At 28.4% G+C, this 19622-nt stretch overlaps 1 protein-coding gene across 1 annotated transcript in view; it reads left to right on the forward strand.

Moving 5' to 3' along the window:
- Nucleotides 1-289: 289 nt before the first annotated feature.
- Nucleotides 290-19622, forward strand: part of LOC129959628 (uncharacterized) — a 37645-nt gene continuing 18312 nt past the window's right edge. The window contains exon 1 of the mRNA XM_056072496.1: nt 290-600. Coding sequence (XP_055928471.1) covers nt 328-600 — 273 coding nt within the window. The 5' untranslated portion in view covers nt 290-327. The remainder of the gene's footprint in view (nt 601-19622) is intronic.

The raw sequence follows: 19622 nt of genomic DNA on the forward strand, positions 1-19622 counted from the left end.
CCTCTTCTTTCTACCGTAGTTACAAAAAGAAACTTTAATTTCACAGGTAAAAAAAAAGACAAGAAAAAAGAAATGTAAAAGAAAGAAATGCGAAGGAAATTTTAAAAAAATCTCTATTAGTGGGAGTGGCAAAATTGTTATTAAGATAAAATTCGTAACAACCAATAATAAAGCGGTGCAATATTTATCTTAGCATCTTCTAAAGGAGTGTCCAGTAGGCATGCGCAAACGACTCTCGAAGAAATGCTATGCTTGGACCTATCCAGACATGAAGATCAGTGGACAATGATTCTCCTCACTTGATGAGGAAGGAACGTGTGGCTGGTAATGGAATACGATGGCATCTATGGTCCTACTGTCAAAACAGGTCCTTACGTCAGAAAGAGTTTCGCCATGGAAGAGAAACAACCGAATGACAATCCGAAGAAGCTGAATCGGAAGAATCCATGGGGAAGTCGTTCGTATGCGGACTTGATAACCCAGGCCATTGAAGCCTCACCGGAAAAAAGATTGACATTGTCCCAGATTTATGAGTGGATGATCCGGAACATACCTTTTTTTAGTGATCAAGCAGAGAGCAACAGTTCAGCCGGATGGAAAGTGAGTAAACAATTTCTGTTCTTGTGTGTGCAGTTCTGAAAGTTAAATTGAAAAAGAAAAACAAAGTCTTTACAGCCGTAAAAATCCACCTTTAAAATGTTTTTAATGTAGAAGTGCTAAAAAATATGCCATTTATCAATTTATTTATTTTTATACACCTGAAAAATTAATTTTTAAAAAATATAAAAAGGAAACCATAAATAGGTTTCGTGACTTAAAAGTGAAATTTTTGAAGCAAAAATATTTATAGGCAATTTTTTTCAGTTATTTTTATGACAGAAAGTGAAATTCTAAGTAAAATTTAAATGAAGTTTTCTTTGTGATAAATATATTCTGAAATGTTTGTAACATTGCCATGTTACTTAGAGGGTCCTATGTTTAAAAATTTATTAATGCAATCAGTTACTTTGCAAAATAATTATTCTTCTTAGAAATTAATAATTGATTTGATGATTTGAAACGTAGAATTTTTGAAAAGAAAGCAGTACTTTCTATGATGATAATTTCTAATTAATATATTTTATAAAATTCGTAAATATAACAAAGCCTGAATAATAAAAAAGATATTGTATTTTAAATGTTAAAATAAGTTCTTCGAATCTTTTACTTGTTTTTATGTATCCTGCTAGTAGCAAATAAAAATCATTTGGTCAAATTTTAATCAATGGTCATAAAACGTTTCTGTATTATATAGTTAACTGAGACCAAAATTAAGTTTCCTAGTAATAAATTAACCACACATCATACATGAAATCAATGATATGCAGCAACGATGGTAATAATTTATATGGTTTTTTCCCCCTCGTATTTCAATTAAGTTTGAGATTTTTTTTAAAAACCAGGATTACTTAATTTCAACATATATTTTGTGGAATAGCATTGTATTTTTTTAATCATTGTATTCCGTATTATCAATATATCTTGGGAAAGGCTAGTGGTCGAAATTTGCATGTTCGTAAGAATAAGAAAAATCACCAGCAATGATCACCTTTTACAAATCTGTATGCCTTCGATCATGATTGATTTTTTGTTTATATTAATTATTTCTCAATTATTTTGGTTTTAACGTTTAGATGCAATAAGAATCCAATTATTAACATTGTGCATAATGATTGTCTCAGACAATATAAGTTTATAAATTTGTTTAACAAATTATTTATATTAGTTTGTTTTTTATTTAATTTATTCTGTTAAATAATGTATTTGACAGAATATATTAGAACAAAAATAGCAAATGTAAGAGTACTTTTAGGAACCATTAATTTACAGAAATTAATATTTGTGTGATAGTTAATGTTTTGTAAATTTCCCTTTAGTCTAAACTACGTCATCATTATGGTATCATCACTATTTTGGATTTTTTTCAATTAATTTTGGAGAATTTATTAATATATAGATAAAGCTTTTACTTATTTTTATTTGACTTGAAAATGAAAAGTTTTATAGTATTAAATTAATTATTTAATATTATAAAACTTGACTAAATATTAAACGAAACAGTTTAATATGATAAATTATTAAACTAAACTGTTAAATATTTTAATAAGTTAATTTAATAAAAATTATTTTCAAGTTTAAATTTTCATCCTGCATTCCTAGCATTTTATTACACAAATGTGCAAAGCCTTTGTAAATAATAATAAATAAAAAAAAAAGATAATTTTGCATCATAGCGTTCAGCATCTAAATCCAATAAGTTAATTCATTTTTGTATCTGAACATTAAATTCTGATATCACCTCTTATGCGTTTATCAAAAGTGTTTTATGGTTTGATCAAGGTCTAGACTTATTAAAATAATTATCAAGCTTATTTATTTTATAATTTATCAAGCATATTTTCAACATGTATGAAGGATTTTTATCTTGAAATAATTTGAAATTCATATTATTTTTAAAAAAATCAGTAATCGGTTGACTATAAACTTATTAAGAATGATCCATCTCCTTTTGTTTATATAAGATCAGAACCAAAATGAAACAAATTGAAAATGTTTATTCATAGGGTTATCTTAATGCCTATTAATACTTAACCCTTATCATGGCAAGATTGCTTTTTTGAAGAAAAGCAAAATATATATATATATATATATATATATATATATATATATATATATATATAGGTAGCTTCTTTACGCTATAAAAAATAAATATATGCTATAAAAATGTAAATATAAAAAATAAATAAAAATGTCATGTGTTTAATAAAACTAAGTTAAAAATTATTTTATAGTGGTAGTATATTTTTATAAAGTTGTATGTATGGTATACTATACAAAATGAACATAAGGGTTAATATATAATATCATATTTTATATATATTGATTGATTGATGTTTCGTACAATCATTCAATGATTCTTCCAAACCTAAGAGACAATGAGGGTGAAATGTCATTTATTTGTTTTGTAGCCTGCCAGAGGAATTTCTCATGCTGGACACTGATAAGGTAGAATGACTGAAAAATGCTATTTTTTTAATCAAATGAAATTCTGCAAAAATTACTTGGATTTTTAAAATAGTCTCAACATTCCATATTTCCAAAACTTTAAGCATCTAATAACGAATATACTAATTTTTGCAGTTTAAATTTGCATATATAGTAAAGAACCGTTTACATATTTCTATTTTATACATTGTTTCATTACAATCCGAATTTATTTATTACATTGCAATGACAAAGTACTTCGTTTATACAACGTAAAGCTTCAATTATTAGGTGTACATACTTCCTGAGGTAATAATAAAAAAAATTATTTTTCTGAAATAATCGTAATTTTTTTTTTTTTTTTTTTGTAACAGTATTACTTTCTCTGTTTCTATTAAACAGAAAATTTTCCTAGCAAGAAAAGGAGATAACATCGTTTCAAATTTATTTTTTGTAATAACTACTAAGCTATTAAAGGATGTAAATAAAATACCTTTCTTGAAGTAAAAAATATACACTTTATTAATTAAATTAGTAATTTTTCAGAATTAATTAGAAAAAATTTAATGGTACAAATATAAATCACTGATCAGGGTAAGGCTAATATGTAAAAAAATTGTATTAATTTTTTTACTCATTTTTATATGTAATGTAACTTCTCTTATTTTACTTTTTTATATTTTTCGAATTTTTGTTTCTTTTTTTTTCTGTCAACCAACCTACATTTTTTTAACATCCCCTAAGGGATCTCACTTCGAATAGACAATCAATAATTTTTTAATAATTATATATGGTGCAATAATTCATCAATAATGTATTAAATCATTTTGAAATACAATGATTTATAAAAATGGAAGAGGTAGATCTAGAATTTTCTCTATGAAAAATGAGCATGCCTTCTCCAACCCGATTTGCACTTATTTCCTCTTAAGTTAGACTGACCTAAATGTCGTAATCTTCTGCCCAAACCAGTTGAAATCCAACAGAAATTTAGGATCCCCCCCCCCCCCTTCGCACAAAATTAGCCTTGAATGGAAAGTTCAATGTTAGGACTTAGTTCTTTGGAAAATGATTCAAAGTAAAAAATCAATAATTCTAAATTTCTATAAAGATAAAATTAACATTAAGAAACAAATCTTATAAATTTGTATCCCATTAGTTCTTGCACAGATTGCAAAACTTTTTTTTATTTTAAAATTCTTTGATTATCAATCAAACCAGCATACTCTCCAATTAAGATCTTATACCTTCTCCCCCCACATAAAATAATGAACCTTGGGTATGATCACAATGTTTTGCATTGCATTGAATTAGCGAAAGATAGTTACGAAATACAGATGGTTGGCATAAATCTAATATTTTCACTGAATCTATTGTGAGAATGTGTTTTTGAATGCAATTGTGTTTACATGCATGCAAAAATACAGCTGTTTTACATATATCGTTGAAAATTTGATAAAAATTTATATTTTAGAAGCTAAATCTATGTACCAAATGTTATCTACCTAGTTCTTTGCATTTGGAGATATTGAGTTCACTTGTAATCGAACATCAAACAGACTATGACTGACTACGAGCGAAGGGATTTCATTCAAAATTTGATCGAAATCTGTTATTTCGGTATATTACCAAATTTCATCCGTCTAGCTCAAAGCATTTTTGAGTTATTGTGTTCACAGACTGATAGACAGACATAAGGCCAAATATGTGCATCAGAGGAGGTCTGAAACATAGAGATTCAGCATTTTGAGTTCGAAATTTTTGAGGTTTACAATACTTTCCTTTATAATTCGCATACGAGGACGTAAGAAATAAGCACAATTAAAATGTAAACTTAAAAACAAAAAAAAGGGATAAACAGTCAAATCATTTAAAATCATTGATAGATTTACTTATAATTGAGATACCTTAAAATTTTTTTTTAATAATAACTATATCTGCTGAGAGCTTAAATCTTACTCAATCAAAAGGAACTCAATAATAATAATCTGATTGTCAATTCATTTGAAAATAAATTTGTTCATTGAAGTATCTAAACTTTTTTATAGCCAACTCACTGAATGGAATGCATTTTTTTTCCTAAATTCATACTCTTCATATTAAACTTTCGTTTAAACAAAAAAATATCCGAAAAGTAGTATTTTCCAAAAAAAAAAAAAAAAAAAAACATTAAGCCTAAATAGAACTTTTTACATGTTTTTCCATCGGAATTCATTATCATATAGTATAAATCTTTGCAATCTAATTTTGAACAAAAATATTTTCCTTAGTATCGAAGATATGGAATAAATTTAGAAATTTTAAGGAATAAATTTAGAAAATTTTGAGGAAATGTCATGCCAAGTCGATTTTCAAAATTATTTTTGATTACAAGTATTGAAGAATCAGAAAGAAAGAATTAGGCATTCTAGGATGAATCATCATGTTTAGCTAAACATATTGATTCATCTGTGATCGTGTCAATATTATATATGAGCTTACATGAGGTACTGGCTGAGGAAGTACATCAGTACTGGTAATATTAAGCATTACCCCCTGTTTTGAAGTTACAAGACTTCTGGGGATAGGCCTCGTAATTCTGGATTTTTTTTAGATGTGATTTAAAAGATATCTTAGAATATACTTCCACGGTAACATCCGTGAGAATAAGATTGAGTCTTTACATACTTAATATGCATCAACTGCTCTTACAATGCTTTTTTTCGGAGATTTTTTTCGCTCAAAGCATCTCATTTTAGATCAAGATAAAAAAAATTATTGCAGCAAAACATTTTGTATTTATACCAATATCTTATTTAATAGTCATACCAAAATTCTCACAAAAGTATCAATTTATAAATAAAAGGACCAGTTTCTTCTTTCCAATCATGAAAGCACCTATTCTTTGTATTGCAAAGCAATTATTTCTGTGATACTCCATTATTATAATGGGAGAGGGGGGATCATTGAAAATAAATTTTAAGTTATTATTGGTATAATTCCGAAAATCAGTGAATTTTTATGAAATGGGAATGAATGGGATAGGCTTGAAATTAGAATAAGAAAAGGGATTCATTTAGCTTATTAGATAAATTTAATTTGATTAATTAATTAATTTGGTTAATTAATAATTAAGTAACAAATCAAGACACATCGTTTAGTCTGAGATAAAGAACTGAAGCATCTAAGTTTCTGACTTACTAAAAAAATTTGTCAGAACTTATGCCAACCTACATAATTTCATACAAAGATTGATACATTTGGTGGGAAGCATACTTCCCACGGCCCTAGAAAGGGTTAAGAAAGAATGCAGTTAGATTTTAGATGACATTTAGACCGGCTATTGCATATGAATTTATTCCATTCAGTCCCGTTGAGCAAAGTCCAGAAGTATTGCTATTTCGATTATTCGCTCTAATATAGGTCTGTTTCTTTTTTATCCTAAAAATTATTTATTTTAAACTGAAAATAATAAATGCGAAATAAATAATTAATGTAAATAAATATGATACAGATTTTTCTGATTTAAAACTTCCTGTTTTGTTTGCAGTCCATGTATTATTTATTATTATTAAATGGTAGCATTATTTCATTGAAAAGATAACTGAACAAAAGGGTTAATTACATCCTTTCAAATGAAAGGGATTATCTGCCATATCAACAAATCAACCTTTAGCCTGTCCAGATTTGTTTTGAAGACGCCCATGCCAGCTGTATGATAAATCACTGATTAAACATCCAAAATTCCGGAACTCAAATATCACAATCAATCCCCCCCCTCCTCCTCCCATATTCATAGAGTATCTCAAAAGCTTTCTTCCGCCCGTGATAAATCAAAATACTGTATATTTATATCAATTTTAGTTAAAATAATAAAATTATTGATAAGGTAGGTCAAATCAAATGAAATAATTCCTCATTTACAAATTCAGATAATCACACAAATACCGAAAAAAAAATTCAACTCGTTATTAAATTGTGCCATCAATGTCACTCTAATATTCATTCAGACTAAGCAAATTTATTCGCAAAAATTTAACTGATAGACGGTGTGATTCGATTTGTTGCGCTTCAACTCTGACTTGAAATTTATGCAAATCAATCATTGATAATTTCGATAATTGTATAATTAGCGATTATCAGACTTATAACAAAGGAGAAATTTTTTTCCGTTCTATTATTATTACTGGCGAATCGAAACTCCAACTTAAACTCCTCCAACCATGATTCGAAGCCAGTTAATATTGCATAGGATACATACACAATAATCATTTATTTACTGAATTTGAAAATGAAAAATGCAGTAACTTGTGGTTTCTTGTCTCCCAAAACAAAATAAAAAGATTTAAAACCGACTTGAGTCTTCTAGTTTGAATGTGTAGACGAAATTATTGAATTCCATGGGTTATATCGATTCAGAACAAGATTTTTTAAAAAAAATTAAAACTTAAAACTATTCTAAGTCTGCTAATTTGAAAGCGTAAACGTGATTTAACATTTTTCAACAGGTTGTAGTCTTCCTTCCATCTATTTATTTTTGAAATTACGTTATTTTGTGGGGAAAAACATGAATTTTTGTGACCTGATAATTTCTACCTTCCCATATTTGCATATTAGAATTAGATGGAAGGTGAAGAAAAATTTAGAATTTATGCAAAGTTCTTTAAAAAATGATAGTTTTAATTAGATAATTACTTAACACAGTTAAGTAATTCTATTCTTAATTAATTGTATTCTGATAATTTAAAAATAGGGTTATTTTGACCCAAACCGAAAGCGACGCTTAGTAAACCCTAAACTCATGTGAAGTTATGTGTGTTAATTTTTGATTTAATTAATTGATAAACTATCAATTAGTTATTTTTTCTTTTGTAATTTTTTTATTAAATGATTTAGTCACTATTCGAATGTTTTTATTTATAATTCTGCAACTAAAAATCTCCATAAATTATAATGTGGGAGCCAAAATTATGCAGATATTATAGCTGAAAAATAATTTTTATGGCCATCATTAATAATCGTTTAACGCATTTAAAAAAAAAAATCTAGTTCCCAAAATGTGTTTGTCATTTAATAATGACACATTTTGTAATCTCGCAGATAATCAATATATTTCTGTGGTTGTTTATTACACTTTAGAGCTCACATTAAGGAAAATATTAATCAAATTAATATCAATTATTATTAGAATAACAAATAAATGCAGTTTGTTCCAGACTTTCAATTCCCGTTGATGATAAAATGATGCATAAATGAAGGAAGAACAGAAGTAAAACTATTAGAAATGACTGATTTAAAGTTTTCAAGACAATTAACTAATGCAATTATTCCAGTATTCACTGCAAAAAAAAAATTAGCATACATTTAAAATTTTTTCTAAAATAGATTTAATTTTAACTATCCGAGTCTGTTTTCTGCATTGTTTTCACAAATCCGTGGAATGCGATTTTAATTTAAAACTAGAATACTATTATACACGATATACGTATATAATAGTAATATTCGTATATCGATATTACTATTATTTACGATAAATAGTAATATTAAATTACAAACTAAATTATTTGTGTGGAATTTAGTATCATTCTCTATTTCATTGATCTGAATTTTTTGTTCTTTTTATTATAAGTTCCTCAAAATTAAACTTTCAAACCTGGATTGGTAGTTAGAATATTTCAACAATATAAGCATTTTCTTTATATACTGCAACATATAGTCTATTTTTTATGCAGAACGGATGAGTATTAAATTGAACAAAGGCTTTAACCGCCTCATAATTGAGCGGTACGAAAAGGAAGTCACGTATTTCGTCATCAAAATTTCCAGTAGCAAATAATGCAATTCTATGTAGAAATGTTAACATAAAAAGTCGTCTTAAATATTTCAAATAATTTTTTTTTCAGATGTACAGAATTAATGAGTTTGTGGAGATTTTCTTAGCATTTTATAAAATCTGACCGAAGTTTTACACATGTGTGAAACGAGACATTTGGTGAAAAAACGTTAATTTTAAAACAAAAGTAATTTGATGCACACCTATTTCCAATTCAGATTGTATTCCTAATCGGAATACTCTGAAAAATTTAAATTACAGAACACTAAAATGGAAATTTTACTTAGTCATTCCCAAAGAATTATTTCCTGCAGTGTTTTGAAAATTGTCTTGTGAAAGACAGATTTCTAAGATTTCAAGACCGAAAGAAAGTCAGATCTCAATAAGAACTTCCAGCTTCAGTTGAAATTTCTAATCCTATGGTATCGGTCATTAAAACATGTATAATAGAGTTTCACACTTAAATATCCATAATTCTGATAAATTTTGATAAATGTTGAAATTGATTCCATTAAAAATTCAGAAGCTGCCTCAAAACACTTTCGATTTCACCCAAATTGTGAAAGATCTATTTAATGGGTGACATAGTTCTGTTATTACATCTATATGTCAAACGGTGTTCACGAGATACCATCCAACATTTTTTAAGTCGAAAAACTGGATCCTCGGTATCAATGTCACCTTCAAAATGGTTGACTCTTCAGAATATGTAACAAAGTAGGGTTGTTGTTTTTTTTATTTTTGTTTTTTTTACCAATCTTAACGATAACGTAATTTAACCTTGAATTACCAAAAACTGTTGAAGATTCAAGTTTGTAGATGCCTTTATTAAATGCTGACACCACTCTAAGTAATATTAAAATTCAGTGGCACATTTTCTGCATATGTTAAGTTGCACCTGATGCCAATCTGAATTCATTCATTAGAAATTTTTTTGGCGTATTTAACAACAAAAATAATCCATTATTAAATTCAGTATTATTAAATGTATATTAAATATTAATACACATTATACAAAATCTTTTAAGATTTGTATATTCTATTGCATTTTTGTCAAATAGGCCTGAATGATGTATTTTTTGACTAATTCAAAGTAATTTCATGTTAATTTTGTATTGGCTTCGTATGTAAGTTCACAATTTTTTGCGAATGCTGATCTTAATTCTGTTTAATTTTGCATTTGTTGCATACCTGGAAAGACCACAAATTTCAATTTTAACCTTTTAAATATTTTTTAAGGAATTGGGATTTTGAACTGAGGAATTTTAAAGGAATAGTTACGTGAGTTCATGGTTGTCAAAGAGTCACAGTGCAGATGTTTCAAGATTTGATATGATATAAATAATAAAGTGCTCAAACGACTGAAGAAAAGTAGTCTGGTAAAGTAATCTAAAGACCAAAAAGTAATTAATGTGAGTCGAAAAATCTCGTAAAAAAAAGATCGTAGACAAAAAGTAATCTAAAGATTAAACCATTTAAAATCTATTGCGCAATATCGTATATCAAATAATAGACTGAAATATGTTTAAAACTCAAACAAATTTTAATTAATATTTCTTTCAAGAGTAAACTTCTAATACACAGAGAAATAAAAAGAGAAAATTTACATCGGAGTGTCAATACATATTTGCTAGCCACCAAGACAATGGTCAATATTTGAATGAAAATTTCTTGCGACAGATCGTATGATAGAGGTCAAAAACAGAATTACCATCTTGATCAAAATCTGAGAAAATGATTTTGGATGAAACATTTCTAGTTTTCTCTCAATAAGAAATATTGTACCTCTGACCTGGTAAAAGGAACAATACATCATGGTGGTCAAAGTTACAATATAGTAAACTTCCACTTGTAAACTTCTATAACTCATTTTTGGTTGGAAATAGAAAAAATCAGAGTTTGGACAAAAAAAACTATTAGGCTTTTGATAATATTCATACACTAATATAATTTTTCAATGTATGAAAAAATTCCAGGGAAAAGATAATGTTTATTATATTGACTTTTTAGTATGGACATCAGATAAAAATTATTATTTACCGAAGTAAACATTACTTTAAAATAGCAACAAGTTAAATTAAGTAATTGATGGTTAATCTTTGTACTAAACACAAAAACTTTCAAATTTTTTCGTCATTGCCAATTCAGACAAACATAGTCAAAGAAACAACACTGTCCTCTACTCTCATTTCTCTAATAACGAGACGTATTAAAAATTTAAATTGAAAGAATCGAGTACTTGAGCGATGTTAGAAATGAGAAAAAAAAAAAAAAAAAAAAAAAAAGGAATCTGAACTGAAGTAAAAACACCTCTCAGATTATCTAGAAGGCTCCGAATTTTCGTTGTTTGTCCCTTGCTTGGAAAAATATGACACATTTAGATTATGTCCTTTAATGGATTAAATTTGGAATCCGTCCTGTATTTAACTTATAAGTAAATTGGCATTATGGAAACATACTAAAAAGATTTAATTTTTTAAGAAGTTAGATAGGAAAATTATTTTTAAATCTAAGTGAAATAAAATTGAATTATCCTTCCCAACTTTTGTCACCCGATCAAAGTGGCTAGACATCACAGATTATCAAAGATAATCCCAAATTTTTACACTTTTTCAATTCCGTTCTGTTGAAAAGGTGTCCCAAATTTAAATTAAATTTTCCTAATTGTTCTCGTTTTTTTCCCATTAGTAAATAATTTATATTAAAAAAATAATTATACTTTTGGAAGAATCAGCTTTCTCCAATTTTTCTACATCTACCTGAAAAAAGAAAAAAGTAATTGCAAAATATACTACTTTTACTTTTCGCATACAAAGCATATAAAGATAAAGTATTATAATCGTCAAAAATTTGATCTTCATATTTTGAAGAATCTATACATTTTAAAATTCCCCGTTTGACATTACATTTTAAAATTCCTACAAGCCACTTTTTGGAATTAGAACGATCTGTCAGTGTGTGAACACAATAATTCAGAAACGCTAAGAGTTAAAGTGATAAAATTTTGTTTCCGAACTGCACACAAAAATTGTATATTTTTGTCAACCATACATTCTGATTAACCAGTGTCTTCTCTGTAGAATTTTGGATAAAATCCATCATTGGAAAATTTGTTCATGTCTGTTCGTTCGCGTTTATACAAACACAATTACTGTAAAATGCAATGAACGAAATGAAGAAAATTTAACATTTGGTTTTACCCCTAAATTTTTTTATCTTTGTCAAAGCGCCAAAAAATGTTTAAATTCAGGATATAAATAAGTACGTTCGCTAACAATGTTTAAATAATAGACAAAATGTTTATATAAGAGGTCCAAGGATTCACAGCCCAAGCATCAAAGGGAGTAAACCACAACAAATTTAACAATTTTCTTCATGGAACATGTGGTTGGAAACACAGCCAAGAATCACAAATTAAACATAATCTTGTAATAGATTCTATCATAGACCCAGTTAATCTTGATGTACAAGCTCTGTCTGCATATAATATCAAGATTATATTTGATTCCTGACTTAACTAATTTGCAACCACATGTTCCAATTAAACAGTGTCTTCTCTGCAGTATTTTGGATGAAATCTGTTAAAATAAAATCAGATTCAGTGTGTGTTATTCTTCTAGCTTTTAGAATATGAAATTTCGGATAACTTATATACATTATTACTAAGGATCTCGCATAATAGCTACGCAATTAATTTAAATTCATTGGTGCAAATAGTCAGGGAAATCTTATGATAATTTTTGTGACACTTCTAAAGCTTCTTTTTTCAACCTCACCTTTCACCTCAAGATATGAAAGAGTAGAATAATCAAAGATGAGTGACTTTCTCGGGATCTGCTGGAATCTCGCTCACACTTTGGTAACTTAGACAAAGAAAATCAACGAGTACAAAAAATCATCTTCTAATTAATATATTACTCAGTACACACGAAGAATAGGAAAAAAAAAACTAAGAAGATAGGCATTTTGAAGGATGTCATTATAGGACGTTGACTAAGTCTATGTTTTTAGAGAGGTGCATTATTTACTAAAACAAAGCAAACGAGAATAAAAATATCATATAAAATATGTGAATTTAAATGTAATAACTCTCAATATATTTTAGGCATTTGATTGCTTTCTTTTTAATCTTAGTTACCAAAAATTCCGAAAAGATTAATCTTTTCCTTACAATCAGTGTGGATTACTAAATAAGTAGAATTCTTTCCCCTTTGCTTATCGGCTAGAGCGACACTCTTATCAACAGATCATAAAGATTCCTATTTTCCGAGAAAAAAATGTATGTAAAAAATAAATAAATAAACACCATTTTCTTATTTTGCTCTTTAATTCTACAACATGTGTGAATTCTAGATAAAATTCTTATCCATTAAGTTATAAATAGGAAAGAGTGAAAATTTCCGTTTTTAAAAATACCTTGGCAATTTTGTCCACATGTAATCTAAATGCTAAGACTTCGTTTAAATGCTGCTACAGAACAGTGCACTTTTTTTTTTATAAATATATTGGATTCATTCACTTCATCTTACTTTTCAACTAGTTAGAATCGTTTAAAAGCGTGAGAAAATCTCGATTTAGTAGAAAAAAATTTGGAATATTGATATTACCGTGCAACTTCTTAGTTCATAATCAGTTCAATGTAGTGCACACGAAAATAACTGAGATCACAATTTTTGTTTATAATCGGTCATCAATTTATTAAGTCGTTGTTTTACAACCAATATTATCTTAAAGTTATTGGGTGCTACTCAAATCACCATCAAAACTGAATTTTCAACTATTACGAGAGGTTCCAAGAATGATCTACATGATATTAAATACAAAAACTTATAAATTTATCAAATTTGTAGGTGACATTCCAATTTCTAAAAACAATGAGTTTTTAAATAAATTCTAATAATTTTTTATCTAAAAAAGGCTTTTAGATTATCTGGAGCATCGTTTGACATGTGAATGAAAAAAAGTGTCATCAAACAGAACAACACTTAGATAATTTATTTTTTGGAAGAAAATGATAGGGTTTCGCGACAGCTATTGCAGACAGCGTAATAAATTCTGAACGTAAATGGATTCTGCTTCACCTTTTACCCGAAATTATCTGAATTATAGAGGTCCTAAATGTCAAAACATCTTTACCTTGCGTTAATGGCCGATATCACTTTGTTTGTAATGTTTTGAAATTGGAATTTCAGTGTTTCTTCGACCTTGAAATAACAGATTGCAAGCTTTGGCTTTCTTTGCGAGAGTTTTAATCAGAAAATTTTCTTGGTGAAATCAGCGACACATTAACTTTTGAAAGCTCTTATTCTTAAATTAGTCAGAATTTTTCTTAGATTCTCTTAAGAAAAGAAAGCTCTCTAAATGTGGAACTAAATATACAAGCACGAATAAACACACAAATATTTTGTACTGTTTTTAAGAACATGAAAAAATTATAAATGCTATGAATGATTTCCTTTATCAGCAGTTTAATAGAAATGATAAAAGCAAATACAGAGAATTCGAATGTGGTTAAATTGGGATTTGAACTTTAATATTCCATACCGAAATAGAGAGGCACTGGCTTGCTTACATTACAATGTAGCACATATTAATATTCCACGTATAGTGAACAATATCATTATAAAAATCTTATCTTTTATTATTCACCTGAGAGAATAGTGCGAAAAAGTATGAATTATGGGTATAAAACATCAACATCAAAAAATTGTCTGTGCTGCTTCGAAAGTAGTTTATTAAAAATTGTTGTAATGATTGCTTCTTATCATTCAACCGGGAAAAACGAGAATTCTCGCTCTGAGTACATAAGCGTTGTGCAAAGAATATGCGAAGAAAATGAAAGACGTTTTTGAGAAAAATGAATGTCACATTCGATTAAATAAAACTTTAATATAAACAGGTACAGCGTTACTTACATAAGGCAAGGTATTTACCTAAGTAACTTCTCAAAATAATTATCACTTATTTCAAGGCCTACGAGCTCGACATGAAATTGGTGACTTCACAAGATCTAACATTGTAATGTCGAAATAAGTGAAAGCAGCATGCATACGAGAACTTTCTTTCTAAAGTAACTTGGTCTCAATATACTAATTCCTTCAGATTACATCATAGAAAAATTTCCAAAAGGGTCAGATCAGGTGATCGAGATGGTTATACAACTGGATCTCCATGTCCAATACAACAACTCCGGTATTCCATAATTTTAAAGCGAGCTAAATGACGGCTGTTCCTTTGCATAAGATACATGCGTTTTTAAACTGCTCTCCTTTCTTAAGTTTATGATATTCAGTCTTTTTTTTATTTTTTAAAATTTGGTTTCTCAGCAGTTTTGCAGTTTTATGAGATTTAAGAAAACATTTTCTACACCGGATGTGACTTTATACTTTTCTTCTGCATCTTTCTAAGTATCGTAGAGATGTGTCTTCGGACAATTTTTATGCGCTCAGAGAGAGAATTCTCTCTCTGCGCAGTTTATCTAGTGGAATCTGAGCACCCTGCACAATAATTTTAATTTTACTCCCGTGTTCTTTTTTCATAATTTTTCCCACGTTTTTAAAACATCTTTTTAATTATAGCCATGATAAATTAATAATAAATAACTGAATGTATTTCACTGAACAAGATGACAAGGAGCAAATGAATAAACTCAATAATTAAGAACATACATAATATTTTCATAAAAAATAAGGTGAAATAAAATATAAAAATCAATATAAATATGCATTTTTCTAAATAGCCTTATAGCTCTGTGAACATGCCGTAAATGCTTAAGAAAATACTTTCTTTTCGCAGTTAAATTAATCCAAAAATTGATGTAGCTCTAATAATGGTGTGAAAACTACATGCTGAATTTCGAAAACTAATCTAGCTAGATGAGTATTTGCGTTTCCGTATTAGCATATATATGGACATACAGGAAAACACACATTTAATTTTTAAAAATATTTTTACGGACAAAGAAGATTTAAAAAGCAGAAACCCCTTGGAAAATGAATTTTTAAAAAAATTACATTGCTTTTTCTCTGCATACTCTACATACAAGAAAATGAAAATTGAGGAAATATGCGACTTTTCAAACCAGCAAACCAGTTTTATGAAATAAACATATTACACTGCACATAGAATTTAAAAATTACTGTAGATTTAAAGATATTCCAAATATTTTTTTTTTAAATTTAATGTATTTGTTTTTTGCTGTTATAAATGTTACTTTATTAATTGATCGAGAAATATGAATTTATCCACCAATCTACAAGAAATTATTCCCAACTCCAATTAAATTTATCGAAATGCCACTTTATGATTTTCAAAATCTGCATTTGTAATCTCATTTATTTTATTTAATTTTTGAGGATCTCATGGATGAAAAACATTAATTATTCACTTAATTCTCTTCATTTTTGTAAATATCAAGATAATATAAATCTGAGTGAAAAAAAAATTCAACAATTCAAGTTTAAGCAAATTGTGAATATGTATGACAAGAAAATTTTAATGATATTTTATCATTTTATATATACGCTTATAAATGTTCTTTATTTTAAATAAAAAATTTTATTTTTCGTGAAACTTGAAATCCATATCACCTTTTATATATAAATTTATCAAAAATTAAATCGACCATATACACAAAAATCTATTAATATTTCAACAACTACGCGTCACAAGGATAAATCAGTCATCACGTGATCAGAGTTAGCTTCAATTTTAGACTGAGTTCTTCGAACGTAGAAAACTATCTGGCCCATCCCTTTTTCATTTCGGATGATCACACCCATGAAATCAAATCTAAAAACACAATCTTCCCATGTCTGACTTTTCATTTTAAACCTTTGTTGTAACTGCTTAAATATATTAATAGAAAAAAAATTTCGTCATTATCAATTCCCAAATATAGTGACAAAATATGGATTAAATTATATGGGTGGGAACCAAAGTGCAATTGCAAATTTTTTAATGTGGCTATTATAACAAAACATTATGAAATTTTTTTAACTGTCCTTCTTTTCAAAATACATTATTTCATTATATAAGTAACTTCTAACGCAACAAGTTGGAATCGGTTCAGTTTTGTCGATAAACACTTTTAGGTACAGTTTTCAGCAGTGAACTCAAAATCCATAAAATAGTAGACCCTTCATGTCAAACTTTATATTACCTAGACCTTAAAAAATGTGTACTACTGAACTTAAAAGTAGTTTGTTGCAAAGGATATGCTGACATAAAAGTTACATTCGTAAACTTTCAAACGTTGGTTATTGATGCATGCTGATAAGTACATTTTGATTGTATTTCTCAAATTAAAATGTCAAACTAGTTGCAAATAGTAATATTTGCAAGGACAATCTCAGAATTTTAAAAACAGATCACTTAAGAACGTCATCAGTTAAAGTGCCAAAGAGTTTTAAAATACTCGTATGTCATAAAAGTTCCATCGAAACACTTCTGTATGCATCAAAGCACAGTCACCCGTTAGTATTGTATGCTTCAATCTAATTTTATCTTTAAAAGACAACGGCTATAATATAAGTTTTTGTTCGATCCTAGAATATGTAGACAATAAATTAAAAAAGCTGACAAAGCAGCTTTTTTCTGAAATATATCTACACATTATCTGCTTCTTATATCTAAACAATATCGAACAGAATTTAATTCCAAAAGATTTGGCAGATAGTTTGGGACGATCAGGTCCATAATAAATTAAATTGCATGCAGCCATCAATTCTAAGTTTACAACTTACAAATTTTAACAGTAAAACGACTATAAAATTGACAAGACTAAGAATTGATCATATGTATTTTGCATATAATCATCTGTTAAGGATACAACCTCCACCAATATACAGGTCATGAAATGCAATTTTATCTATTATACATATTTAGAAAAATTATTAATTTTAACCATTTAAGAATAGTGTATTCCAATGACTTAAACTAGTTGATTTGCTAGGAGATATTCTGAATATAAGATCATTTCATTTTATTGCCACTAAGTGATTTTGGATACCTTTTTCGTTGTAATCTTGCTTCCGTGGATCTTTTATAGTGATTTCGTGGCTTCAAGTTTTTTATCGTGATTTTCAGAGTAATAGCATTGCCTTTAATAATACCTTGACTAGAGTAACTTACTTAATTTGACTTAAGTAAATATTTTGTGACTTGATGCAAAATTGTTAAACTTGATTTTTGCGCTTTAAAAACCTAATCAATTAGTCACATGTCTTGGTGGTGCCAGCAGGTAAGAAAAAAGGGGAAGGGGGATATTTCCATCTTAGTCAAACAGCTTTTTGAAGATAAGTGTAAATCGTTTATAATTGGGATTTGTTGGGAATTATTATGATTAGAATATCAATAGTTTAAGTTTGAAATCTTGCCAAATTCAGTTGAGGCCGTGGTGAGATCTTGGTTTCGGGACCGGAGGGTTCCATATTCGAGACCCAATTCCACCGCATAACCACCGTGTAAGCGGAGAACCATGTTGGAGCCAAATATCCTTCCACTGGTGTGGTGTGGAAGTTTGAAGTGAAGATGCTAGTTCAGGTGTTGCCCTCGTCATCTGATCACGATTCAGATTTACGCGTCCCGTACCCAAATAGCCCAAGTGTTGCTTTAAAACGGGATGTTAATATAACTAAAACTAAACTGATGCTAAACTTAGTTCGGTTATATCGCCCGACTCAAATATCATCGAGAATATCTGAAATCCCATTGAACGAACTGTAGGAAGGCCGCATTACGAAATACGCATGAAACTTATAAAAAATGCGGATATCCATTTTCACAGAATGCTTTTGCAATTTTGATAAATCCATGGTCAGACATGTATAAAAAGTTCAATGTTCTCGCAGATAGCTAAGCATTTAAAGTTGCATATAAGATACGATAGTCAGTTTTCCAGCAATAAGATGACAGTGATGCTACGGGCTTCCCATCCTCCGATGGAAAGGACGAAATCCAACAAAAACTTGTAAATACCAAGAGAAATCGCATTATTAATTTCATTCGCTCTCCACATGGAAGATATTTCTGATAAAAACTGCGCAACATTTTTACCTGACGTTTATTTTCAAGTCCCTTCCTGCTCTGACATTTTGTGAGATGAAAAATTAAAGAGCATATATGAGCAAAATCAGTAATAAATATTACCTGAATGAAATTTTATATTCACGGATTGCATCTATTATTAGAAATCAAGAAGACTGCTTAAAAGCAGGAATTTTTTTTTTCATTGTAAAATTAAAAATATTGCATTTAGAAAATATATTTTGATTGCTGCATTTTAAATGAAAGAGATAAATAAATATGTAATTTATTATTCTTTGCACGACATTTATGCAAGAAAGCACAAATGTCACTATTTTGAGGGAAATAATCGATTTTTATTGCGTAGCTGGATTCAACCTAATGTTGATGAGATTACAAAAATGCTGCAGATAATTTCTTGTTATCTTGGGTATTTGACTGGTGTTATATCAGTTTACTGTAGCCAATACTGTTATTTTGGCCTTGTGTTAGAAATAATAAAATTAACTCGTGGTTATTGAAGAACTTTGCAATTTTTAACATAGAGCCCCAACAGTAATATTTCTTCAGTATTAAAGATATTAAGATGGAACATTTCAGAGATTCTATAAAATTGTTTAACATCACCCTCATAAAAAGACGAGGTTTTAAAGCATACTTAATACCGGATAAATCATATCAGAATGTTTCAATGCTAGTGTAAATTAAGCAGTTATATATCTAACAGGAAGCTTACATCCCCCCCTCCCATAATTCAAAC

This window comes from Argiope bruennichi, chromosome X2, assembly GCF_947563725.1.
Source record: "Argiope bruennichi chromosome X2, qqArgBrue1.1, whole genome shotgun sequence".
In the NCBI taxonomy this organism is placed as follows: Eukaryota; Metazoa; Arthropoda; class Arachnida; order Araneae; family Araneidae; genus Argiope; species Argiope bruennichi.